At 41.4% G+C, this 27,168-nt stretch overlaps 1 protein-coding gene across 2 annotated transcripts in view; it reads right to left on the bottom strand.

The window, feature by feature from the left end:
• The window catches only part of SPOCK1 (SPARC (osteonectin), cwcv and kazal like domains proteoglycan 1), a 413,288-nt gene that overhangs the window by 64,409 nt on the left and 321,711 nt on the right, over positions 1-27,168 (bottom strand). For both annotated transcript variants that reach the window (XM_080996315.1, XM_080996316.1), the window contains exon 6: positions 18,610-18,724. In XM_080996315.1, the coding sequence (XP_080852441.1) occupies positions 18,610-18,724 (115 nt within the window). The remainder of the gene's footprint in view (positions 1-18,609; positions 18,725-27,168) is intronic.

Below are 27,168 nucleotides of genomic sequence, written 5' to 3'. Positions count from 1 at the left end.
AGCAACTGCTCTATTCCGAACTTAAAAATGGAAAGCGTAATGCTGGTGGTCAACAAAAGAGGTTTAAAGTCTGTCTCAAGGCAATTTTTTTAAAAAAATGTAGTATAAACACCAACAATTGGGAAACACTTGCCTGCGAGCACTCCAACTGGAGAACAGCCTTTACCAAAGGTGTCATGGGCTTTGAAGACACTCGAACTCAGGACACAAGGGAGAAACGTGCTAGGAGGAAGGCACACTTGGCAAATCCACACCGTGATCAACTCCCACCCAGAAACGAATGTCCCCACTGTGAAAGGACATGTGGATCCAGAATTGGCCTCCACAGTCACTTGGAGCTTGTGTCGCAGAAAGCACCTATCAGCTGCCTGAGCGCCGCCAGCAGCTGCCAATCACGCTCCTGCTTGCTGCGACAAGGACAGATGTCTATTGGTTGCTGCAGCGGAATTGGGAGGGCTAATGGCAGCGATCAGGCAGCTGCGACGTGAGTGGTTGTGTGCTGAGTTCTGGCGGGTGAGCAATTTTCGGAATTCCCCCCCCCCCAACAATCAGGCGGCAAATGCCGAAAATTGCTCACCCGCTGGAACGAAGTGCGAGCCCAAGATTTTAAGTGCGAGCCCGAGATTGGAAGTGGCAATTGTAAGCGAAGCGAGCGGTTGTGTGCTGCATTCTGGTGGGTGAGTGATTTTCGGCCTCCCCGCCGCCAACAATCAAGTGGCCAATCGCCACTTACAATCTTGGGCTCGTGCCAAAAAATCATTCACCTGTTCCCCCTCAGCACTACCCGTGTATAAGACGACCCTAAATTTTGAACCTCATTTTTGGGTCAAAAAAACTTGTCTTATACACGGAAAAATACGGTAATATGTACAATCACTTCTTGTTCCGATCAAGGAGCAAGATGGGAATCGGAAACGCTTCCCTGGGTTAGTTCAACATTGAGATTTTCCGGGACAGAGCTGTTCAAGTGCTCTTGCCTATCCTCTTTCCCATTCACACGTTCTTGCTGACCATGGGGGTGGGCAAAAGAGGCCCACAGTAGATCAGGGAAGCATGCATCCAACAAATGCCTTGGGGCATTTAAAGCCGTAGGCACCAACAGACAACCCAGTGGATCATTAAGACAGGGTCACATCTTTGTGACTTGTTAACTATTTAGTATTATTTTGCTACTACAAACTAACACATTAACAGTTGGACTATCAAAGGCATATTTAACCTAATCACCAAGGGAATTTTTAGATCCATAACTTCCTTAAGCAGTCCCGAAAGCCCAAACAGACATCTTCTGGAAAGGCTTAAAATTGTAGCCCCCAGGTCAGCTTGATTTCTCCAGAGTACTTCCTCACATCCTGACCTAATGCTAAGGGCATTTTTCATACTTCAGTCCAACAGCAAAGCACCATTTAATCCTGTTACAGGCTGGCATACTTGACTTGTAAGACAGAACCCTTTGCTTGTCTCCTCAGGGAAATAAACACTTCTAAAAGAGGTGTGGATTTGTAAAATGACTTAAACAAATATAACGGTCATGCTACTAGTGAGCCATTTAGTTCTCTGTTTCCCCACATAGATGACTATGACAAAAGGGGTGAGTTTTTATGTGCTCTTATACAAACTCATCTGGGACTTTATTTCTTTATTGCCCACATATTCTCTAGGGAAGCCAATTTCTCTTTCAAGCAGCAATGACTCTACTAAGCCAAAATATCCAATTGCCAGTGGAGTCTTCACTTCACCTTTCATCACTGAAATCCCCTTGCGGAATGCTAGTTGTTTTCAAGAGAGCAGAAAGGTGAAGGAGAAAAACAAATGGCAATTATCCCACAATTCTGAAGAGCCTAGAGACCTCTCTCTCTCTCTCTCTCTCTCTCTCTCTCTCTCTCTCAGAATTAGTCTAATATGCTGTGCTCAATGTAAATTGCTAAACATGACACATCTGCACCAAGTACACTGAGCTGATAGATTATTTATTTCTTTTTGAAACTATCTTTTGGAGGCTATTCACGAATACACACTTTTAAGGGGATAACCTGATGTATGTGCACAATTGCAACAATCATCAACCCTGCTCTACAACTTTAAACCTGCAGCACTGTTTTCTGAGAATCAACAACAACTATTTTCCAAGGCTATAAGTTCAATTGCTCCATAGCATCATCTCCCAGGTGAGTTGGTGCCACATGGGATTCTTTCAGAGGGAGAAGTACCCACTGTAGCTATGCTGTCAAGAACACATGGCATTGCTCCTGGGAATATAATCGTTCTCTGTGGACTGATTCTGTTTCAAATGTTTTTCTTCTTTGGGAAAACCATTTCACTGGAGAAGCACAATATCCACATGGATTTGAAGGAGAGATCACAAAGCACTCTAGTCTCTAGATCACAGATCCCTCCTTTAAAATTCGTGTTCATTTGCATTCTGTTATTTTCATGGTTATTTTATTTTTCTGCAGAGGGAAAACATTATGTCAGGTAAACGGTACTATGGTACTGAGTGAAGAACTAGCTGAAGAAAAGTGAAGTCTGCTTCCCTAGTCTTATCCTTTAGCAATTCTGCCATAATGATTGAATGTGATGATCTGGCAATCTCTCTGATTCTCAGACTACTTACACCAGGTCTCCTTGTATAGCAGGCACCTCTGCTCACATTACTGCAGCTGAAGTCCAGAGTCAGAGATGAATCGTTAGCTAAAAATATTTCTCTTAGATAGTACAACAGAGATAGCACCTCAGGTGTGAGGGCCTGACGAACAGCAATTTCTCAGAATACGACAGACTGCACCATATCTAGTTCTGTTATCTCTCAAGCAGAGAACGAACTTGTGTATGTATAGGAGAGATTGACAAGCTGTTTGAAAACTGGCTATCATATTTTATTTCACCGCTTGGGGGAGTAGGGATGGCTACCCTCTTTTCTTCTGAAAGGGCAAGTTTGATGTAAAGGTTTGTAGAGCTCCCACAAGATGTTTGCTTTTATATCTTTCTCAGATTTAACTGTGGTTTTATACTCGCTCATCACTGCTAAAATATTTTATATATGCGTTATTATTAATTAAATTTGTTAGTCGCTTTATCTTGCTTAGGGCAACCCAAAGCAACTTGCAATTTCCCCAACATAGATACATTAACACTAAAGGGAGGGGGGAATACATTAGCAATATATACATTTTTCAAAACTAAAAAATGTATATATACTGTATACATTTTAAAACTAATTAACCAGGCAGCCCTGCTAATTATATCTTATATGCTGCATGTATTAGTATTCCATAGGGTAGGCACACTTGCATAAGTCACCAAAAGCACTATTTTCTGTCATTACTTTTAGCATTGTGTTCAGAGATACAAAATAAAGGTTTAAAAACTCTCACACATGGGACTGCTTTTCAGTGAAAAACGGAACAGCCATTTCCCTACCATCCTCCCGGCCCCGGCCTGCCTCTGCACCCACCAAAACAGTTGATAAACATGTTCCTTTTGGGTTTAACATCAGAGAACCTTACTGAGCAAAGAATCTGAATTAAAGTAGTTTTCTTTGAAGGGCATGAAGGATTGTTTTAAATCTCTACAATAATATCCCACTAGGGCAAAGCTCCATGCATAATCCATGCAACATTACAGACACAGCTTCAGAGTCCATATTGTTTTCCATCTTTCTGTGCTCTTTTCTATTGCTAGAAGAACTGTCTCACACAGTACTCAAAGCCTTCTATCAGGGAAAATAAATTGACTTGAAAATTATGAAGATGCTTGCTGGGGCAAGGCACATCTAATCATTGCCTGTATTAAAACTCCTAAAATATTATTTTTTATTCAAACCATATTTTCAGAGCCTGAGGCTGCTAAGTTGGCGTGTACAATAATCCAAGGCTTGGGGAATATTTCCATTAGCTGTGGTACTCCTTCAGTTAAGTTAAAATATCAGAATTGAAATAAGTGACTCACTGGGATGTTGTTGTCAGTTGCGCTTGGAAGTGCTCGCAAGCAAAGAAGAGTGCATTTTTTATCCCAGTACTTTAGGGATCAAAAACCAGCCAACAGAAATAATAGATGCAAACAATGTCTTAGAATAGTACGTATTAATCTCCACAACAAAGGGGCCACTTTACTCCCCTGGAAACAGGCAACTGGCATGTCAGCTCCAGTATGCTCCTTTTCTATTCTTAAATTGGTCCTGTGCCTATATCCATGAGTTAACATCACTAAGATAATATGAACTAAGTTTTATTCACATCTGTTGTGCTGTGCACACTCTTGTTATCTAGCACACTGGAATCTGGAAGTGCAACTGGGAGCTGCTACAAAAAATTGCATTGTGGGGATGCTTCCTTTCAGTTCTGTCAAGGGCTCCAGCCACTTCATTCCATCCCCCTCCCCATGGTTTTCTGCCCCCCCCCCCCAAAAAAAAACTGGCAATACTCAATTGACATTCTGTGCCCACAGAGCATGCACAGTCCTCACTGGACTGTTTTGCAGCATTGTTGTTCGCCTCCTTAGGATTTGTTTCTGGTCATATGCAGCGACGGAGCATATGCCCGCACTGCCCAGGGTGGGCGTGCTCCCGAGGGGGGCAGGCCATGGAGGGGCCCCTCCCAGGTGCGGGATAGAGGCTCGGGTGCATGGAGAGGCACGGGCGCCCTGCGGCCAGGGGCGGAGTGAGCCACCCACGGGGGTGGAGTGAGTCGCCGATGGCAGACATTTGGTGCGCCGCCCGTGCCAAATGTCAAGCCCCTCAGCGAAGACACCCGGGTGGTCCGCCCCCACCGCCCCCCTTCCTCGGCCCCTGATCATAGGAGGGATCTTTGTACTTCATTCAAGCATGCTGATCTCTCTTCTCTACGGATGGTATCATTTTGGCTACATAAGGACCAGAACTGAGACCCACTTTCATCTTAGCACCTGTGGTCCTGTGTGCATGCATGAATGGGGAAAGTCTGGACCCATGACATGGTGTAGGGGCTTATCGCAGGTCCCAGACAAGGTATCCATAACATAAGGTGAACTGAGATGCTTAATGAGCAATCTGGGCCTTTTATGGAGTCACAAGCTTCTTCCTTGGATGAGATGGTCTCAGAGTCTATGTCAGATTGGCTCCTGACGATAGGATTGTTTTGTTAGTGATCCTCTCCTAGAAAACAGCATGGTTTGGACATCTTGTTCTGACCATAACTAATCTAAATCTAAAACTACTTGAAATAACAACTTCAGACTTATTGACAAATGTAAAGGTTTGTATGGACCCTTGGAATCATTTAGTTTCACTTGTCTTCATTTGTTTCGTGTGGTACTGTGGGCTGACATAATTTATAGTCCTTCTCCATGCCAGCTGCCATGATGTTTCTTACTCAGTATGTGTACTGTTAACAAAACTATGAATGGCAATGAGATAAGAAGAGTCAATTGATAATCTTGTCTTTGTTATGCCTTTGAGAAATTTCATGATTATCAACTTTGCTTAAGTAAATTACAATCTCGTTATTTGAGAAATTTCTTGGGGGGAGGTCAAATCCTGAGGCCTAACAAGGCATTTTGTTTGCTGGAGGATCAAAATTGCTTCCATCTTCATGTAGTTGAATCGTGCCCCCAAACTGGCATTCTACTATTTTAATATTCAAATCTTCCAGTGTTGAGATGAGCTGGCATCAAAATATCATCATTATGAGAGACCATAGGAGTAACTCACTGATCAGTCAACTCCTAAGCGGTACAGAATTTGTTCTCTCCAATTTTGTGAGTTGAAGCAGTTGTAATGTGAACAGATGCTGAGCCATAAAAAGTGTATATGCAGCATAAATTATTTTTAAAGTTACAAAACTTACGATTTTAAAATTTATCGTATCACAGTGTTATGCTTTGCTTTAATAAAATCTGTTCTAAATAGTCTTTCTGCTCAGGTCTCTACCATCATACTGGTTCGATTACAATAATCGCTGGCTAGGGCATAAGGCCATGACACCTTCCCAAGGACATTCCAGGACCTGTGACAACTGGGAATCTCAGCTGTCCTTATATATAACCTATGTGTTGTTGTTTATCAGGACGCATGCACATTCTTCCAAAATATTTGATAACATCCTAGCAGCAACATCACTGTTCTCAGGTATGTGATATATACTGTCTTTCATATACAGTCTGCCAAGAGCCATGGGCCCAGCCAAGAGTTAGAACTGAAGAGCAAGTCAGAGCCAGCAGACAAATCAGGAGACATATCAGAACCGTAGGAAAAATCAGGAGACAGAATCAAAGAGGAGTCATCACTTAAGAATAACCAAGGATCAGGAAGACCTTGTTGCTCAAATAAGGCTCAACTGAAACAGAAAAAGGCTTAATACTCCTTGCTACTACTTCCATTGATCAGCAGAGTCATTGAGAAGACTGTCACCTGCAGTTTAACCCGGCAGTGTTTTTCCTTTTCCTTTTCAGAATCACAGTTCAGGGGAGCCTACAGGAAACTGGATCATCTGAAGGATTTGAACACACAATCTCCAATCTTTTACCAATAAGTCAAGTAAATGCCTAGTGTTCCTTTGGAAGGGAGACACAATCAACCCTGCCTCTTTGCAAGTGTATCTCTAGGAACACATAACTTAATACACACTACGTTTTTGCATTCCCACTTTTTGCTTGTAAAACCTTCTACAACGTACCCTTGAAGAAAGCAATTGTGAAGCAATTCTGGGAGGTATGGTAGGGACCATTTTCCACAGAAGCAAAGGAGAACCCAGATTTGCCACTGAGTGTACAGTCAACATGGAGTCAGAGTCAGTCAATGCTCTTTGAGCAGTGTGTACCTATAGTGTGACAATGTATTTCCTAGAGCAGATTTGCCACATTCCAAACATTTTATGCAACATGCAACATGTGAAGTGATACTAATAGTCAGGTTTCTTTTAATTATGAAAGCTTGTACTCTGAAATTAATCTTCAATAATACTCTGAGCCCAATCTAAATATTATGGGCAGGAATCAACGAACTAGTCCTGCTATCTAAAACCTGCTTACAGATTTCCACCAGTGCAGCAAGACTTCTCCCCTCTCCTCCCCGAGTGGCCTTAAAGGTAAAGGGACCCCTGACCATTAGGTCCAGTCGTGAGCGACTCTGGGGTTGCGGTGTTCATCTCGCTTTATTGGCTGAGGGAGCCGGCATACAGCTTCTGGGTCATGTGGCCAGCAGGACTAAGCCGCTTCTGGCGAACCAGAGCAGCACGCGGAAACGCCGTTTACCTTCCCGCCGGAGCAGTACCTATTTATCTACTCCCCCTGAAATTGGTTCAGAGGGGTCTGGAGAACCCCTAGAGCATTTATTATTATTATTATTATTATTATTTATTATTATTTTGGTTCCTGAATTCACATTGCTCTGAATTTCATGTTTTCTAGTCCCCCACCCAAACAATGCATACTGAAAATGTATAGAGTGGTACCTCGGGTTAAGAACTTAATTCGTTCTGGAGGTCCGTTCTTAACCTGAAACTGTTCTTAACCTGAGGTACCACTTTAGCTAATGGGGCCTCCTGCTGCCGCCACGCCACGGCCACACGATTTCTGTTCTCATCCTGCAGCAAAGTTCTTAACCCGAGGTACTATTTCTGGGTTAGTGGAGTCTGTAACCTGAAGTGTCTGTAACCCGAGGTACCACTGTATTAATGAAAAGTGCCCACAAAATACATATACACCAGGCAAAATTGCAGTACACAGGCTTTTACCCCAAATACAGTGGTGCCTCGCAAGACGAAATTAATCCGTTCCGCGAGTGTCTTCGTCTAGCGGTTTTTTCGTCTTGCGAAGCAACCCTATTAGCGGCTTAGCGGATTAGCACTATTAGCGGTTTAGCGGCTATTAAAGGCTTATCGGCTTAGCGGATTAGCTGCTAAAAGGCTATTAAAGGCTTAGCGGCTTAGATAAAGGGGGGGAAAGCGAAAAAAAATCTCAAGACTCGCAAGACATTTTCGTCTTGCGAAGCAAGCCCATAGGGAAATTCATCCTGCGAAGCAACTCAAAAATGGAAAACCCTTTCGTCTAGCGGGTTTTCCGTCTTGCGAGGCATTCGTCTTGCGGGGCACCACTGTACTGGGGAGAGAGAGAGAGAATGGAGAAAAACCCAGACTGACAGGTTTGTCCACCCCTAGTCTAGTCTTACATAAGTGTTTTATAACTTACTGTGAATACCTTTTGAGACAGTTCAATATGCAAAATAGCTCCTGAAAAGTACACTTTGGCTCTCTATTTCATCTTCGTGTAAAAGACAATCTCGTTCATACCAAGTGAAACAGCTCCTTTGATGGGCTGTTGAAAGTAAACAAACCTATTTTAATTTATTTTCTTTTTGTAAAGTATTAATATCCCCTCTGGGAAAAACAGCATTACAAAGAGCAGAATCAATTCCAGGTTTATGCTTCGAAACGCAATAAAGCTTATTAGGCAGCCAGCGTTCCAGAGTAAAACACCTACAATGGCACATACTTAGAGAAAGAGCATTTAAAGCATTTGTTTTCAAATTAACATTATGATCTGCCAATAATTTGGTATAATATCGGTGAGTGCCGCATCAGGCATAGACAAAGTTACAGCTGCATGAAGAGCATTAATAATGTGCTGGAATTGGGAACCATTTTTTATAAAATGTACCCCACTGAAGCTATAAGAATTTCCAAAACCTTGAGCTTCTTTCTTATGCCTCTGCATAGTCTCTAACAATTATGTTCAAATATGAGCCAAAAAAGTGAGGCAAAGAGAAAGTTGGAAAGCCATGAACAGCCCACATATGCCAAAGCAGTATAATAGAAGGGCCGCTGTTTAAATCTGTAGGGTGTCCTTTGAAGATATGACTCAAATACATTATTAATAGGAGCTTTTAGGGAGGCTTTAGGGCAAAATCTCCCAAACTCATGAGGAAAGTTGGGTGGGGACCTTCAGTTAAGAGGTTTTGTGGCATTTCGAGATGAAAGACAGGTGGCTGCCATAACACTCATGTTACTGAGTCATATGTTCAAAACATACTGATTATTAAAGCTCCTTTGATTTAAAACAGTGGTCCAAGCACTGGCTGTTCAGAAATTTGCTTTACAGTTCTTCACTACAATAATGGTATTGAAAGGGGATTTAGTCCAATAATTTAGCTTGAGTTGGTGTAGGTTACTTGAATGCATAGATTCTTGGAGGCTCCTCTTCCTCCTTTCTATAATTCCTTCTTAAAAAAAGAAAGATAAAGCTGTTGTTCTAGGGGCTGTCAAAGTTTTCTGAGCAGAAGTCCTAAAGGTTTATGTCATCCTGCAGTATTCAGGCTCATGACATTTCGATTTCATGTCTGGGAAATTTTTTCTCTCTTGGTTCTGAAATACAGCACAACCACTTACTATATTCTGATGGATGTTAGGTAAATAATGCTGATTAAAGAAATTCCATTGAAATTGAATGGAAATGAGTTAACTGTCATTGATTAGCTCATAAAATGTAGCTGACTTGCAACTCAATAGAGGAGAAGACAGGTAGTTGAGCACAAACAATAGGACAGTCACTCCACCGTGAACAGGATGTGCACTTTAGTGTGTAACATTTAGAGGGGAAGTCATCAATATAAGCTGTATCTGCATTCTTCTACAATGACTGGACTTTCAGACAGGAAGTTGGAAGATCGGTATGCCATATACCTGTATGGCCCAAATGCTTCTTTTTCCCCATTTTCCTGATATGAATTAAAGCAGGAAGGGGCTGGACTGGGCCTACCTTTAGGCAGAGTAAGGAACCATCTCAGACAGTAGATGCTAGGTGGCAAGCACTGCCCTCTGAATGTTGTTCCTGAACCCCCTGGATGTACTCTTTTGTCAGAGGACAGAGCTGTGTGTATCACATGGCCTGTCCTGCACCCCCATAACTGGTGCCCTCAGGTGCAATGGAGGAAACTGCCCCATTGCCACTTACTGCTGTTGCTGTAGTCACATAAATGTTATGTCGTAAAGACTGCTGTTGCTGAATTATTGCATATATCCATGGACAAATGAAATACACACAGAAACTGGTATTTTAAAAAAGTATAGTATATTACCAGCTAGACAAGCTAAAGAACGCAAAGTTAGAAAGACATAGGAAGTACTGTTATAGGTTAGTCTGGTGACAGAGGTTACAGAAGGGCATAAAAACAGATTGCCGAGTACACCGATTGCCATTTTAAAATTCAGCACTTGCCAAGGTATATTCCTTTGGGATTGCCAGCTGTTTCTTCTTTAAGGGTCATCACTTAATTTACAGTATTGCCCCTTCTTGTATTATACGCTAACTTTATGGAATTGAAATGTCACTTATTTAAGAGCTTGAGAGAGCTTTTAAAAAAAAAAAAAGTTTTGCCTAGTGCCTCAAACTGAAGTTGTGATAACAATAGATGCTTGTGAAATTTATTGTAATACACATTCTGTTCCCCTTTGTACTTGTGCCAATTACAATTGTGCCAATTTTATAGCCTTACAAAACAAACATACCAATGGCAAATTAAGTTATTCTGTTGCTTAATTGCTATTACAGTAGTTCAACAGAAGCTGCAACACTGCCAGTAAGAGACTTATTCAGTGCTGCTCATCTGCTTCCCTCCAGTGGCACATGAAGAACTCTCTAGAACTCTCATTTTTCCATAATGGCAGAAAACTTAGAGACACAAATGTGATAAGGTGGGCCCTGGGTCTGGAAAGCCTGAGGAGTCTTTACTCAACACTCTAATATCCAGATTGTGGATATCCAACGTGCTCTATGTGGGGTTGAGGACATTCCGAAAACTTCAGGTAGTGCATAATTCTTCTGTAAGGATGCTGACTAGCACATCTGTGTGGAATCATGTTAAATTTATTTTGATGTATCTGCATTGGCTGGCTAAATGCTACTGGGATTAATTTAAGAAGTTCACATTAGTTTGGGATCTGATGCAACACCTTCCCCTATCTGGATCTGAGATCAGCAGAAGGGGCATTTCTCTTCTCACCAGCAGGGATTGTCCCTTATGTGGTTGCACAGAACAGGGCCTTCTCTGTAGTGGCACTCTGGCTATGGAATTCCTTCTTCTTGGGCTTCTGACAATGCATCAAGACACATCTGTTCATCTGGCTTTTGAGGAAAACTGGTTAGAATGTCCAGTATTGTGAAGGTTGTGCATTTTAAGCTCCATTTTATGTTTGCTGCTATATCTTGCAGTGTTGTTTCAATAATTTGTTTAACTTTTTCCCCCCAGTTGGTGTCTGATTATCATCTTGCTAATTGCCCTGGGATCTATTTGGTTGAAGGGCAATTTAAAAAGTTTAATAAATGAATGAATACCAAATCAGAGCAACCAAGGAACTTTGGACCAGCTCCATAATATTTACTGTCATTCATGAGATACCCTGCCCCATTCCATTTTCTCTCTCCGCAACACACTGTGGTGCTGATTTGTGGGTAGATAGGGAGGCAAGTACTGCTCTGTGATTAACTCTCTCTTAGCACATAGGCTTGAACTAGAACCTCTCCAACACTATTAAATGACCACAGACTCTTGTTTTAAACTTCAGTATTCATTCCCTTGCCTTGCTGAAATATTTCCTGTACTGAATTTGTTGCAGGAAGCAGGGGCATACTGTCTGAAAGGGCAGCTAACAAGAGCTGATTACAAATAAAACTTTATCTTTCAACAGCTGAGTTGGAAATGGTCACCAAAACAGACTGTAAGGCCGGGTGCTGTTGTTAATAATGAAGCACAGACCCCATGTTTTGATGAACTTCAAAGTTTGTGTGCCACAAGCAGGCAGGCAGGCAGGCAGGCAGGCAGAGAATGTGGATTAAACATTTGCTTTCACTTTAAAAATATGCCATTTGTAATACAGCATCACTATGAGGGTTTTGCTTCTTGGAGAACTGAGCAAAATCCAATTTTCAAAACACAGGGACCAAAGAATACAATTTGCTTGTCTCTTCAAAGATTTTACTGCAGAATACCAGACAATGCAGAGAGCATATATCATTACAGTGACAAATCGTCCTTTAATTTTCCTTCTTACCATCTTATAATTCAAATGAAATGATTATTATGATGTGAACGCCTTAGTGATACTGGGTGCTGATGTTAACAGGGAGCTATTATTAAAGAAATTCTTAGTCCAGTTTACCCTTCTTCAGACCAGAACTGTAATCAATCAGGCACTGCAGCTAATACACTTCCAGTCAACTCAATGGGAATTGTAAAATAGATCCTGAAAGAGACCCATGAAAGATGTGCAGCATAATTTTTACAAATTTAGCTCCAATCAAATCATTCATAGTATGGGTCTCTGCAGCTAAATCAGGCCAGTGCTATATAATCTTGTCTCATGCAGGGCATACTGGTTTCCTTACTCCCAGGAAAGCTGCAGACTAAATGAATGAGCTACACCAAATTTCCGGCACCACACATCAAATGTTAGCAGTAAGGGCCTGCAATGGTACTGTCCAGGGTCCTGTTTCTCCATTCCTGTCACCCCTTGGCATGCAACAGGAAGCATTTGGGGACCGCAGGTGTTCCATGTCAGGTTCATGGTGTCCTTGCCAGCTCTGCAGCACCATCAGCACCAGACTTGGTATGGCCAAGGTGCCATACCACAAGCTGCGATGGGGGATCCGTTCAGATTCTAAATAAGGATGCCAAATCCAGCTGCCACTTCCCACCAGAGCCACTGACCTCCCATCAAGGTGAAAGTGGAATGTGCTTGCCTGATTGGAGGACAGAGAAGGGTATGTGAGTGTGGATAGAAACTAGCCTACTGTAAGATTCACATTCCTTCCTATGCCCACTTTTGCCTTTGTTGCTGCCCCGCTGGCCTGCGGCCATTGGAAGGTGGCCATCAGGCTGTTTTGCACCCCTAAGTTTGAAGCTCTGATTCTCTTATCTGAGGCTCCATGGAGATGCTCTAAGTTACTAAAAGCAATGTTTTATTTCAAAGCACACCTGTCAAGCCCCATTCACCTTGGTGGGAGTTGTGTTAGCTGCTTTCCTATAGTGGGATCTCTTGCCACTAGAAAAACACATGAATTAAGAAGCCACATGGGCGGGATAAAATTGCACAACAGAATTTTGTTTTTTTTTTATTTTATTAAAATTTTTATTAGGGTTTTCAAAAGGTTTTTTAGACAAACACAAAAACATACAGATACAGCACACAACACACACATAACACATATAATTTTAAAATCTTAATTTCTTAACCACTTTCCCGGACTTCCCCCACCTCCCCTTCTTGCATCCCTATTCCAATAATTAACTCAGCAAGTTCTTGCCCCCAAATTTTCCCTTATTAACATTTTACTTAAATTATCTTAATTTATCAAATTTAAACTTCTAAACCTCATTTTAATACATAACATTTACCCCTTTTTCTAAGGTCGACCCAAGTTCCCTTTCACGAGTTTCCCAATTTTTATAATTGTTACCCAACAACTTATCCAATAAAAACATATAATTATACCCCTTTGGATTCCCAAATTCTCCCCCCCCTTCCCCGGTTTTGCTCCCCAAAAATTATCTTTCAGTCTATCAATTCTCAGCCTGGGTCTATCACGTCCGAGGCCCTTAAGTCTCTTTCAGTCCCTTTCCGCCGGTTTTGTTGACAATCCTTCATGTTGCACATCAAGTCTCGGAGCAGCTTTGACCCACTAGGATCTGTATTTTTTCGAACCAGGCCTCCATATTCAAAGAAAAAGTCCAGATCCTGTTTCTTGGTCTTTTCAGATACCAGTGTCCCAAATGTCCCAAATACTTCAATTTTCACCTTTATCGAATTTGTAATCCAAAGGTCTTTCGGACTCCCCATAGGAGAGAGTCCCCAATCTTCATTTTCCATTTCATACCAAGTTTTCATCATCCGGACCTTGTTTTCCTTAACTTCCATCCTGACAGGCCTCTGGTTGTCCTTTTCCACCTGCCGCATTTCAGCTCCTCTATTCGACTCCTCTACAACAACACAAATTTCTTCTTCTCCAGCTGCAGATTCTTCTTGAATCAAATCCTCAACGATTTCAACAGAGTTGTTTACTTTAGAGTTCAAGGTTGTAAGATTTGTAGCCATAACATCACTCAACTCTTGCAATATTCCCAGGAAATGAAACACTCTATCCAACTCTGCCTGTACTTTTCCATCTGCAGCCATTGTAGTATCTCAGAATCCCCTCTCGAGGGATTCTGGTTACAGTATCCAACAATCAGGTTATTTTGTTCTTATTTCTTATTTCCAAAAGCTTAAAGTCCAATGTAACAAAGATAACCGGTAGAAATAGCACAAAGCCAAATTTCCTGACTTTGACAGCTCATTTGACAGCTGTCAAACTCTATTTAAATCCTCCACAGGCTCTCTCTCGGGTCGCTCCCAGATCCGGGGGGGTTAAACTTCAGCTCACACAGTCGATTCTGGTCCTCCAGCACAAAACTTATATAGCCAAATCGTGAAATTAAAATTTTTTATCTCAACGAGAGAAAAACAGTCTCACAACCTTAGTTATCCGATTCTTGCTTTAAAAATGCCTGCAAGGGGGGGGGAGGCGGACTTCCTTTTAGCACCTCCCCCGGTCGTACCGAATTCAATTAAAAGATATTTTTAAGTCCAATTTCCGTATTACTCACGGGTTGTTACTTTTAGAGCCCAAATGTTCAAAGAAGAAGTCAGCGCTCTCCGGCCATGGCTCGCGGCTTCACTCCGTAGAAGAAGCGATCCACTCACAGCACCATGCCACTCTCCGTCACCGGCTCTGAAGCCTTTAAAAAGGCTTCTTCGCTGGTCGGGGAGGGCGCAAATGGTGCCCGCCGAGTTACCAGGTCCACAGGCTTCCGCGCCTGTGGTTTCTGAGGGTCCCCGCGTCGCCGCCGCGGCAGGACCCGTCTTCTACAAAGCCGATTCCCTCCGGAGCTCGGAGGGAATCCGCCATTTGCTGATCGCGCTAACCCGGAAGTCCTAAAATTGCACAACAGAATTTTGAGTAGAAGGGAAAGATCTGTAAGATGGTGGTTGCTTAAATTGCAAACATTTTCCAATAATATCATCTGAGATCCCCCTCAGGTAAGCCACACTGATACTGCTCTCTCTGTTTTTCATTCACATGGCATTTTTTTGGTTTTGTTTTTTTAAGACTAATCTAACAGCACCCCAGAGATTAAATGTTTCTTTATACCTTTAACTTAGAATCATAATTGTGCTCAACTAAGTGCACATATGCGGAACAAGGTGGAAGCCTGGAAATTAGAAGTTTAAAATTACATATATTTAACTCATATAAATGGATTAAGAAAGCTTATGCAGCAGTTTGGTGAGGCATGCTTCCATTTTGCTCAGAACCCTGACACTGTAATTCTGTTCAGTAGTTTCCCACTAACATCCCTCTATTGAAGCACCGGTTTCAGCACTGCCTTCTTTTATTTCTGCTTAGCAATATGGTCATGTCTGAATAGATTTCACAAATTCAGCTTCTCATAAGTGATGGAAATACTGCATCACCTGTCAGCAAATTTCAGTTAAAGGAATTTTGTACCTGACACTCTTATTGAGAAAATAAATTAATCTCTGAGAGACTTTCTATTTACATTATCTCAGCACAAACTGGACCATGCTAATTACATAACAGAACTGCAGGCAGGACACCAAATTGCTAGCTTTATAGGGAGAGACATTATAAAATATTCTGTGCATAAGTGGGTGGGTGTGATCAGGGAGATACTGCGAGTGGGCAGAGGCTAGGTCTCAAAGGCAATGTTAGAGATGCAGGAATTGCACAACCACCAGCAATAAGCCACATCAAGTTTTTTTTGATCCCAGCAGTTTTGGCCAGAGAAATATATCCTCCATGAGCAGACCATTGGTCCATGTGAAGCTCAATATTGTCTGGATTGACTGGCAGTGGTTCTACAGTGTTTCAGGCAGTTGTGTTTCTCAGCTTTATCTATGGATGCCATAGATTTAATCTGGGACATTCTGCATGCAAAGCAGATACTCCATCACTGAGCTCTGGCCCTTCTCAAAGAAAAGGATGCTCGTTACAGTTCTTCCGTCCACAGTTCTTAGTTATTCAAAAGAAGCAGCCATCTGCTTTCCCTAGCCAACAGAGGCAGCAATATTGATCTGTGTGGGCACCTCCATTGCAAGAGGTGGGTGTAGCAGGAGAAAAAGCCTCATAGGAGTGGCACTGCTGTTGCTTACTGGAAGAAGGGAGAGCGAGGCAGAACTGAGGTTGGGGCTGTGTGAGCATAGTGGTAGGAGCGTTGGATTGGTGCCACTCTCTGTTTTACCATCTCCATTCTGGTAGGCAGCCACAACAGTGCTGCTGGGAGGCTATTGCTATAGCTCCGTCCCACTAGCCAATCTGCTTCTGGTCACTGCTGCCTACCTTGGTTGCCAGAAGAAGAAAACCTGACACCTTTGTGAGATGGCTGAGATAAGCAACACCTTTGTATTGTGATTGGCAAGAAAGAGGCAGGCCCCAGTCTTGGAATATCACTAGGCCATAACTTTAATTATTTACAGGCATCGGTGAATCCACAGAACACATTGGTTGTAGTGGGGGTGGAAAGAAGGCCCTCATTTCTACCACTGCAGTTTACTACAGGAGCTGGCCTTGCAGCCCATGCCACTTTTGAGTCCTTGGGACAATCAGTTAAAGCCCAAAACGTCATGGGTGTGGATTTTGACACCTGCATTGGCCATAGGCCACATAAGAGAGCAGTACAGTGATTGGAAAAATGGGTAGATCAGTTACACACATGCACTAATTGTGAGAGTAACATACAGGATGGTCATTAAGAGAACCAACTCCAAAATAATTATTGTCTCAATCACTTGAGAAGTTGTGTTTCCAGAAAGAGAGTGAACACATCACAATGTGCTCTGCACAGCAGAATTAACTAATCAGAGATTCAAGCAAAACAAAACCTTGCCCTGCTGAATACGTACATCCTGTCAAATTGCATTTATCAACCTAACGGTTATTAGAATTTATTCTGTTATGTGAATGAAATTGTGAGCTTAAAATGTCACTGGAGATTTATTAATATGATACAGCCTCTGATAAGGGCATGTGAAAGGGCATAGAGAGAGCAGATAATGTGAGGCAATGGGTGTGCATGTGTATTTGTTTAAGAGAAGAAAAAAAGAAAATAAAATGTGGCAATTTATCAGTGAGGTTTTTTTCCAAAACCATCCCAGCCACATCAGGGATTGCTAAACACATGTGTAATATTGGGTGACCATACCATGGAAAATGCTTTCTCAAAATTTGATAAAATGTGGTGAACAGGAGAAATAATGATGCATTCTTTAAGAGGAGCAGCCAAATTAAATGCTGTTATTTAGAACAATAGCTGCAGCATAATATCATCTTCCTTGGGTCTAAAAAACAATAAAAAATAACAATACAATAAAGATATCCTTTTACATATAGGTTGTTTTTTCTACAATTTTCAGTGTGCAATTTAGAATCTTGGAAAATCAGGGTTCTGAATCACACAAGGAACCTACATGAGTAGAAAAATCTCCCTACCCAGAAGTTATTCTTTGAACTAATGTAGGGCAAAGGGGCAATGATGGGTTATTCGCCAGTGTGCTCATCCTCACAAACCCTCATCGTGTTAATGATTCGGAAACCTAAACAGGGCTGGCATGTGTCCTCATTGGGCTCATTAGTGATGTGAGAGAGGAAAACCAGAGGCCATTGGTAGAGGTGGCAATAAGTGAAGGCTTAGGATAGACATGGATACTCTGTTTTCTTCTATTCCATTAGCTGGGAATGCTGCAATGGTCACTGGGCTAGCCACTCTGCTGATTGCCCAGTTAGTATTTTTTAACACACCTGTTGATGGCGTTTCGCAAAGTTTGAGACACACTGAATGTTTGAGAAACAAGAAATGTTCTTAGAACTCATGCAGAACAGTAGTCCTAACTCTTAGTAGACTCAGGGGCTGCCTTTAGCTGAAACATGCATTTGGTGACCCACTTCCTAATTTTCAAACATTTATTTGCATGGTGATAGCGCTGCAACCCACTTTCAGACTGCAATCTTATACTACAGAACTTATGTGAGAGTAAGCTCCACATTGAACTTAACAGGACTTTCTTCTACACATGTATAGGATTTTGCTGTATAGCGTGTCCCAAAACACCAGTCAAAGACAAATGGTCTAAAAAGTCAGAAAATTTCTGCAGAGGGTTCTACCAATAGGAAGTTGCATTTTTTCTCTCCGCAGCCCAGCCCTTGGTTCCCACACTGACAAAGCTGTTACACACATTCCTGCCACCTTCTTCTGATGCACTACCCTTCACATGAACTTGCAGTAGCATTTCAATTCAACTGCAAGGCTCCAGTGACCCATTCAGTATTTGAAAATCACTCATCTAGGATTCCAGAATGCTTGGGCTAGAGGCCTTTTCCACGTTCTTCACAAGTCATAACAAAAGAGCCCCAGGACTTGCAATTCTATTGCCACCACATAGAACAGCCATATGCTTGAAAGTACGGTAAGTCTCACTGAACTTAGTGGATCTCTCTTCGGAGTAAATATGGATTGGACTGGACAGCATACCAACAGCAAAAGTAATTAGAAAGACATTTTATATCAAAGTCAACAGATCAACTCACCAGTTTTCTCGGCCTTGTGCTTTAGACTTTCCTGTCCTGGAAGGCATGGGCAAGGCCCTTCACAGCGAGCTGCAATGTTTTTGCCAGATGTGCACGCATGAAACTCCAACTTGCACTGTAATTGAAACAAAAACAAAACAAGGGCCTTTCATTTGAGGTAAAACAAAACAAGGGCCTTTCATTGGAGGGGGGGGGGTGGAGGAAGAGAGAGAGAGAAATCACACATTGCCAAATAGTTAGGACCTTTGAGGTGGCAGTTGTTTCCTAAAGAGCTTATTTCCCAAAGAGCACCCATGTGCCTGGCCAATAGGGTATCACTGTACTTCACTGGGATTCCTTCTCCCTCTTCATGGTATGGCAGAATTCCAGTTTTCAGTGTTTGTTCAATAAATATTTTGCTTTAGTATGTTGGGCTTTCCATCTTTACATAAGCTCCAAAATGTCAGGAAATTACAACTGCTAAGCTGCAGGTATGTAATTTAGGCAAGATTGATATGGTATGGTATTCTATAGTTCTGTAGTTAGTTCCATCTTCACCACTACCTTTGTGTTACAAGTGCAATTAGTACAATGTTGGTGTCCGTGACCTACAACCACTCTAGCCAATTTCTGCACATTCTATAGTTATTGAAGGTGCAGGAGAAGGCCTGAATTTGCAGGGTGGGTGGGTGGTGGCCAGCACTGGTAAGGCTGGTCTTTAAAAGTTGGAATGGAGAACAAAAATTCAGCAGATACAGCACAGCGTTACCACCTAAATCTTTCCCATTTTTTGTGAAGACTCCTCAGGGCCTTTAAGCTGCCTGTTAGAAATCCAGCCACTGTGCACCTTAAAGACATTTCCCCTTCCTCCATGCCTCGCAAACTATTTTTACTCATCTCTTGTGATTTCTTCTCGCTGTCCTTTCACACCTAACATCTCACCTCTTGACTGACCTGACCTGTAAGCTCTTCAAGAGTGAGGCCTATTCTATGAGAATCTTGTACTTCAGAGGCTAAGACTGGCCAAAAACTGCTGCTTAGCAACAATGGAATAACAGGTCCATTGACTAACATTGGCCAGGAAAAAGCATTTTTAATAATGATTAATATTACAGAACTCATAGGTGAAAGCAAATACTAGACATTCCTTTTGACCTAAATCAGCAGCCCATTTTCCAAAGCACACAGTGCACAGGAAGAAATCTTTATGGAGTACAACCCCGGCAAATTCTGTAGAAGAAAAACACATAATATCCTTTAACTCATTCAGAATAAGTAATTTCTTATCTTTTCTACCCCAAATTTGTCACGGAGAGTCTTCAAATCTTAATTTCTTGTACTGGCAAGTTTCAAATCTATTTGTTGAGACATTTTTTAAACTAAAAAAAATTGTAGAACCTACTGCCCCCTGATTTTTCATTATACTGATGGAATGCATTTACCCTTAACAACAAAACCTAAAATAAAATAAAATAAATAAATTGAAACAAAATACACTGTTACATATCTCTCTCCTCCTTTTCTCCAGTCCTTTTCTGGCTTTCTCACAGTCACACCCACAAAGTATAATTTCTTAAACGACCCAGATATGCCTGTCACTCATTCCATTCAACACCCCTCCTCTTAATCTTCCCTCACAACAGGTTCATGCTGAGCATATGCATGATTAACATATGTAGCAAAAAATTAATAAAAGCCACTAACAGGTTATACTATTAGGCAAAAACCAAAACAAAACACATGCTAGCCAATCGTCTTGACCTAACAAACACAACAAAAACTGAAGATTGGGGGCAATGAATAAGTCAGGATGATGATTAGAACAAAAGTAGAGGAAGACTTGGTCTGAGCCTAACATAACAGCATTAGGACTCCTTCATGAGCAGAAACACTGTACTTTCTACTATCCATATCTTCAAAGTTTGTGGTCATAAAAAATACTGCCTTACTTTGAAGATAATGCAAATTGAGTCTAACAACACAATCCTATGCATATCCATTCAGAAGTAGTCCTAAGGAGTTAAATGAAACTTATTCCTAGGCAAGTATGCATAGGATTTCAGGCTTAGATTATTACAACTGAATCCTATGTTTACTCAGAAATAAGTTCCACAATGTTCAGTGTGGCTTACCTCAAGCTAATATACATAGGGTTGTGCTGTTAATTATTGCTCTGGTTTGATTTTTTTAAAAAAAGATTGAAGTCAATTTCTGATCCTATAAATTGTTTTGTATGATTTACAGAGTTGTTTTTATGGATTTTTACTGTTTTATTTTTTTTAAAAAAAGAAAGGAACACAAGCAGAGTATAAATCTTATGAAATACATAAATAGGTGTGGTGGTTCCATTGAGGAGAGTCATGGGGTATTCCTTTTTGTGCAAAATTTAAAAGGCTACAACCTTTTATTTTTACAGACTGGTGATACTGGAAGAGAGCTCATCAGTGATCCAGTGTTTCAACGCAGCATACCGTAGATTTAGTACTGAATGCTCCTGAAAGTTAAACTGATATATAAAGCATAACAATAATCTACTCTTGAGCATGGCTGATTTATTAAAGCACAGATCAGCACTGAGCTGAAATATTTGGTGTAAGGTGGAGATATTCGATATAAAAAACACCCCTTGCCAAACTCAACTATGCCCTGGCTATTTAGTCTGCAAATAACTAAAGTACCACCAGTGCTATTCCCTTTCAAGCAGTGGTATTTGGTTGTTTGTATTTACACATTCTTGATAATAAAATTCAGCTGAGCAGAGGATATATGTTTTAGAGATGCCTTTTGTTTTATCATATTCAGAGGAATTGAGTTCCTCACATGAAATAAATTTGTGTTTGCAAATAGAAAGGTAGAGTATTAAAATGCTTGGAAGACAGTGATAACAGTGCAATCCCATATAGGTATACTCAGAAGTCAGTCCTATTGTGTTCAGTCAGGCTTACTCCTTAGTACATGTGTTTAAGAATGCAGCCTTATTGATTTAAATTGGGGTTTAAGCATCCATTTAAGCATGCTTAGGATAGCAGCCCAAGAATCATGGCAAGGTTGGAAAGCAAGATGAACCAATCAGAAAACAGCAAGGCATATTCTGAACAATGACACAGTTCTTTTCTATTCTGCCACAACAAAAGAGCAGAGTGAAAGGAATAGGATGTTGTTACAAGATAAATGCCTCCTACTTTGAAAATACCATCAGTAGCTTGGTTCTGCTTGTGTGTAGTTTTGCTAAGAGGGCTCAGTCTTCCCAGGCTTTAATCTAGCAGCAGGAGACCATTATCTTCTGACAACGTTTTGTACCAATGACATTATCTCCTGGGCTCTTTCTGAACTTCAGAAGACCCTGGTGATTGCATACTCCCTATGATATTCTGTCCTTTAGATTTAGAAAATTCACTGACACAGCCAGCTATCTGCTTGAGGCTTTGTTCAGGAGATACTTTGTGATATTTTGCTTGCCTGCATGGTTCTGACAAGTGTGGCTACAACAGAACCACACGCAACTACCCTAAAGTGGACATCACGGGGTATGCTGGAATCCACTCACAAGAGGAAGGGTATTTGAATGTTAAAAATAGCAAAGCTACTCAAGGCATTTTAAGAGGAAGACAAAGACATTCTCGGGGGGGGGGGGAGAAGAAAACAAGAAAAAAGATAGAAAAGGTCAGGATAAAAACAAAACTTTTGTGGGAAGGATATAAACATGAGCCAACGGTCTTATTTCAAGACTAATTGCATCAAAGAAGGAGAAATTTCAGCGAGGAAGGATGAACTCCCCCCCTGGTTGAATTCCCCCCTTCACTCCTCCCCTCTGTAATTAGACTTGAGAAAAATATTATAATGGTTCCAGAGGTAGTTTTAGGATGGTGTAGTGGCACTGAGCACCTCACTGCAGGAGGTGCCACAAGAACTCTGTAGAAGGGAGCGAGAGAGACAAATTTTAGTGTCGCATAGGGTGCTGCTGAAATTTGAGAGCTCAAAGTCTGCCACTGATGTTTCCCTTTTTCAAGTCCAATTGCTGTAGCAGTGTGCATGGAGGAGAATTGTGTGTCAAGGCCCCGAGCCCTCCCCCATTTGTTGAATAATAAAACACATGGACACCAGTATTTTAGGTTAATGGGCTAATGAAGGCCACAGCTTTCTGGTTACAGAATGTGAGTGGTATTGGCTTAGGCACTGGAATTGAACTGACTATATCTCACTCCTGACTGCCATGTAGGTAGTCCAGTAAGGGTCAACCACCAGTAGGGGGAGCCCTGTTGATGTACATCAACTGAGAGCTCCCCTGGGTCATCAAGGGCCCCCGGATGCCTTTAACGGAATACCCTTAAAGAGGAGGAGCAGGTTGTGGCCTCCCCTCCCATGAACCAGGTTTTAGCAACCGAAGCATTAAGCAGATCCGGGGAAGGAGGAACAAGAGGGAGATCCCCCGGCCATGCGGCTGCTTAAATACGGTAAACCACACCCCTCTGGCCAACCAGATTGTTTGGCTGGGGGCGTGACACGGCTGGAACTCCCCTATGGTACTGCCACGCCCCCGCTGTACACGGTGAGAGCATGTGACCTGCCTGCAACACCACTCCACAGGGAAGTGGAGTGGCCTTGCTGCTGGATTACCATATTTTTCCGTGTATAAGACTAGGTTCTTTTCCTTAAAAATAATGTCAAAAATTAGGGGGCGTCTTATACTTTATATCTCCCCCCATTTTCTTAAATCTGAGTCCCCCAAAATAGGGGGCATCTTATAGATGGAAAAATACGGTAATTCCCCCTTTCGCACCTGCACTCTCCAGGAAGATCATCCTATGCCCATTATGTTTTTTGGGGGGAAATGAAAATATCCACACCACTGCTGGGGGAGGGGGAGTTAGTGTATGTGTAGTTGCAGAGTGAGTGCGTATTTCAGTGGTTGCAATAAGTGCATGTCTGGGAGTTTTGTTGCAATGAGTCTGTGTGAGCATGGTTGACAGATTCTGTGGTTTCAATGTGCCCATTGGCCCCAAAATGTTGACAACGCCTGTTCTACAACTTAAGAAGAAAACGGGCAGAATAATTCTTGTTCTTTCCAATATAACTCACGGCAATGTTTGAACAGAAACAGAAACAGCAAGCCATAGACCTCATACCAGTGCGATAGCTAAACACGTCTTTGTCTGAAGTTCCATAATGATGCTGTACTTCTCCTATGGCATATTTCAATGGATAAATGCAATACTGCTTTAAGCTACATTTGTTCACAGTGATTCCCAAAGACCCAAAACCATTTTACTACAAACGGAGATCATCAGCTGTATTTGCTGCCAGATATACATTGATACAATAAAATACATGTGGGGTGGGAGAAGATGACAGAAATCAGCCCTTGCAAATTCTAGTGCTAGGTTTAACAGTTGAGTCTGCGTGGCAAGTTGTTAGAGAGTGTATTTTGGCTAAAGTGGGCCCCTGAGATTTTTCCACCTTACATGTGTGATGATTTAATTTTCATTTTCAGAAAACCTACAGCAATGCATTTTGCATAAATATTCACATTTCAAGGGAAATATAAAGTAACACCATAAACATTTATTCCTCGCTATTTTATATTTCTCTCATTTGTAGGACCCCAGCGGACTGCCATCATCTCCAAAAGAACCCAGTAGCTGCTTCCTTTGAATGTGAATTCAGCTTAGTCTCTCCCTCTCTTGATAATGTCTCTAGGCCCATGGGGTCAAATTTCAATTTTATACTTTCCCTTGTCTACATTTTCATGTCTTAGGGTTGCCCAGAAGATTGCTGGGCATGATCAATAAAGGCTGTCAATCCTTTGAAACCAAAGTGTAGGATTTCAATTCAATATTATTTAAGTTTCCCATCCTCTCCCTAAATGGCACGCCAAGAATAACACAACTTCAAACCTCAAACTAAAAATGTTCTACAACATGTTTGTGTTTTATAGCATATGTCTTATTTAAATCTCACAAAAGAATGGTGTCAACATGCAACTTGTTTTACGGGTTTTTTCTGTTTCCTTTCAATATATTAACTTCTTTCTGTGTTCTTAATTTATCAGCAGCCAACACAAATGATTTTTTAAAAAATTCTTTCTTTTACTCATCTGCTACATGAAAAAGCTGTGAAATTTTGAAACTACAGGATAGAGATGTTTGTCATCCTCCCTTAATCTTTCCTTATTTTCTGTGTCTCTTAGCAGATAATTAGAATCAATTGGAATTCAGACATCCCTTTTAGAAAGAGATTTTGTTTACATGTATTTGAGCACTGTCTGCTAGAGTTCTATCGATGTTTCCATTATAAATCTTTCTCTTCTGATGTTTCTGACTTAAATGGGGCTGGGGAAGATGCCATGGAATACATAGCTGCAAGAAACAATGCGGTTTCCTTGTTTTTTTTTAAAATAATGCAGAAATTAAAAAAACTTATTTTTTTTAACACTCTCTTGCAAATGGGAAATGTTTCTTTATAATTGCTGTGCTGTTTTTCCCCATGTTAAGTTTACTACTTGAACTTGTGAAGACTACTTTTTAAAACATGAGAATGATGCATTATTTAAAGGACTGACAAATGTTTCACATGCTATATAGTTCTTTATTTATTTATTGCTATTTCTGAACTCAGGTTTGAGGTGGCCAGCATGCTGCTTTAACTGCAATGTATATGTTTTAGCATTTTAATGTATTTTAACTATATTATGTAAAGAGCTTCAAAGACTTATTATTGAGTAAACAATGAATAATAAATATGCACATGAGTCTTCCAAATGCTGCATTCTATTCCCATTTATTAAATATATTAAACTAGATTTACATCCATGTAACTAAAGCAGCATTCAGCTGGGGAACTCCATTGGGCTGGAACTGTCACTGTTCTAATTAAGAACACTGTTCTCTAGGTGAATATGCACTACTGCCATTAATATTAATAGGCATTAAATCTGGCAATGGTGGTCTGGCCAAGCCCCCCCTAATTAACATTCACAGTCTATTGTGTAAATATGTATTTAGCCATCTGGGAAATGCGGGTGTTAAATTTGCTTTCTAAAGTGGATGTTATTTGCCTCTTTGAAGCAGATTTTACAGCTGATTAGGTCAGAAATACCAGTTTTACTAGCATCTAAATGTAAATTGACATGAAAGACCATTATTGACTGTTGTGTAAACGAATACACATTAAAAACTCCCTTCTCAGTGCATATTTACACTGCAGTCTAGCAATTCTTAAGCAGCTAGGAAAACAGTATACATTAGGAAAGCTTCCACATAAAGGAGACTCAGTACATATTGACAAAAGACATCCTTTGGCAATGAACTGAGTGCATTTATTAGGTGGGAAGACAATTCCGCTAACCGCCCTGCCCCCCCCCCCCCGGTCACCAAAGTATCTGCAGGAATGGGTCCCTTGGAGGCATGGACACCTGTGTAGGCATTGCTGTCATTACCAAATAAGAGGCAGCAGGTGACCATATTGTCATGGCCTTTCTTGTTGCCTAAAATAGGCTGCTGATAGATTCACAGATGCTGTCTCCAGGGCAGATGGAGGAAAAGTAGGGGGTGGTGATGGTGGAAATGACTTATGGAACTGGATTTCAGCAAGACAGGAGAAGCCTTGGAGCAGAGCATTTCCAGGCTTTGAATTTCTGGGGTGGCTTATCACAACTAGCACATATCTAACCAGATCAGCGGTGGGTGTGAGTGTGTGTGCACAGGTGCACATCTGTGTGTACCTATATACAGACCCAAGCACATTTTCATATGACAATTGATAATGAAAATCTGTTAGTGAATCATGTCTGCTGATCTGACCTCTACAAATTTAACTGAACTTCTTCGCAAAGCCTTTGTGTGTACAGGCTGACACTGTGTACAGAACCAATTTGCATATACCTTCTACAAAGAGTTCAGAGCCAGAGTGCATGGTCCTGACTATCACCATCCTCCCCATGGAAATGTCTACTGAGCAAGGCTCTAGGCAGTCTTCCTAGAAACAAATCTGGAGAAGTCCACCTCCTGACTTGCTCTACTGCTGCTGCCTTGATGGCACCTGTGAGAAGCTGTGGCTGTGACTGCAGCTCTTGAACAAGCGCACTCTTGCCTCTTGCCTTTCCCAATGCCATGTTTTCCTGTGCTGCCACTAGCCATCTGTTTATGGATGAGCTAAGGAACTCTTAGAATCAAGCCAGCGCCACTTCCAAAGTTGTTATTTGTAACAATAAGATGGCCCAGAGAGAAACTGGAGCAACAGCTCTTGAACCTGTTACACTTCTGGCTAAGGTCAGAAATCTGACACAGGATAATGCAAACTACCACAAAGAAATGGATGATGGTTGTTTCCAAACAGAATGCTTGCAACTCCAGTTATAAATGGAAGGTTAAACACTTTTGCAAGTGTCTACCCTTCTGGTTATCAGCTATGAAATGTGCAGAAGCAACAATAAGTTGCTGTTTTCCTGCTTTTTTTGGTAGTGATACAAAAACAAAGGTTGTGGGCTTAGTGGCGAATGGAAATTTCCCCTTACTCTCTGGGAATACACTTTCTAGTTTTAACATGTGATGGGGTAAAAGTAAATCAAACAATCTCACAGAG

Source organism: Podarcis pityusensis (assembly GCF_964106645.2).
Source record: "Podarcis pityusensis genome assembly, chromosome: 2".
Classification (NCBI taxonomy): domain Eukaryota; kingdom Metazoa; phylum Chordata; class Lepidosauria; order Squamata; family Lacertidae; genus Podarcis; species Podarcis pityusensis.
This window is presented reverse-complemented; position numbering and strand designations above follow the sequence as displayed.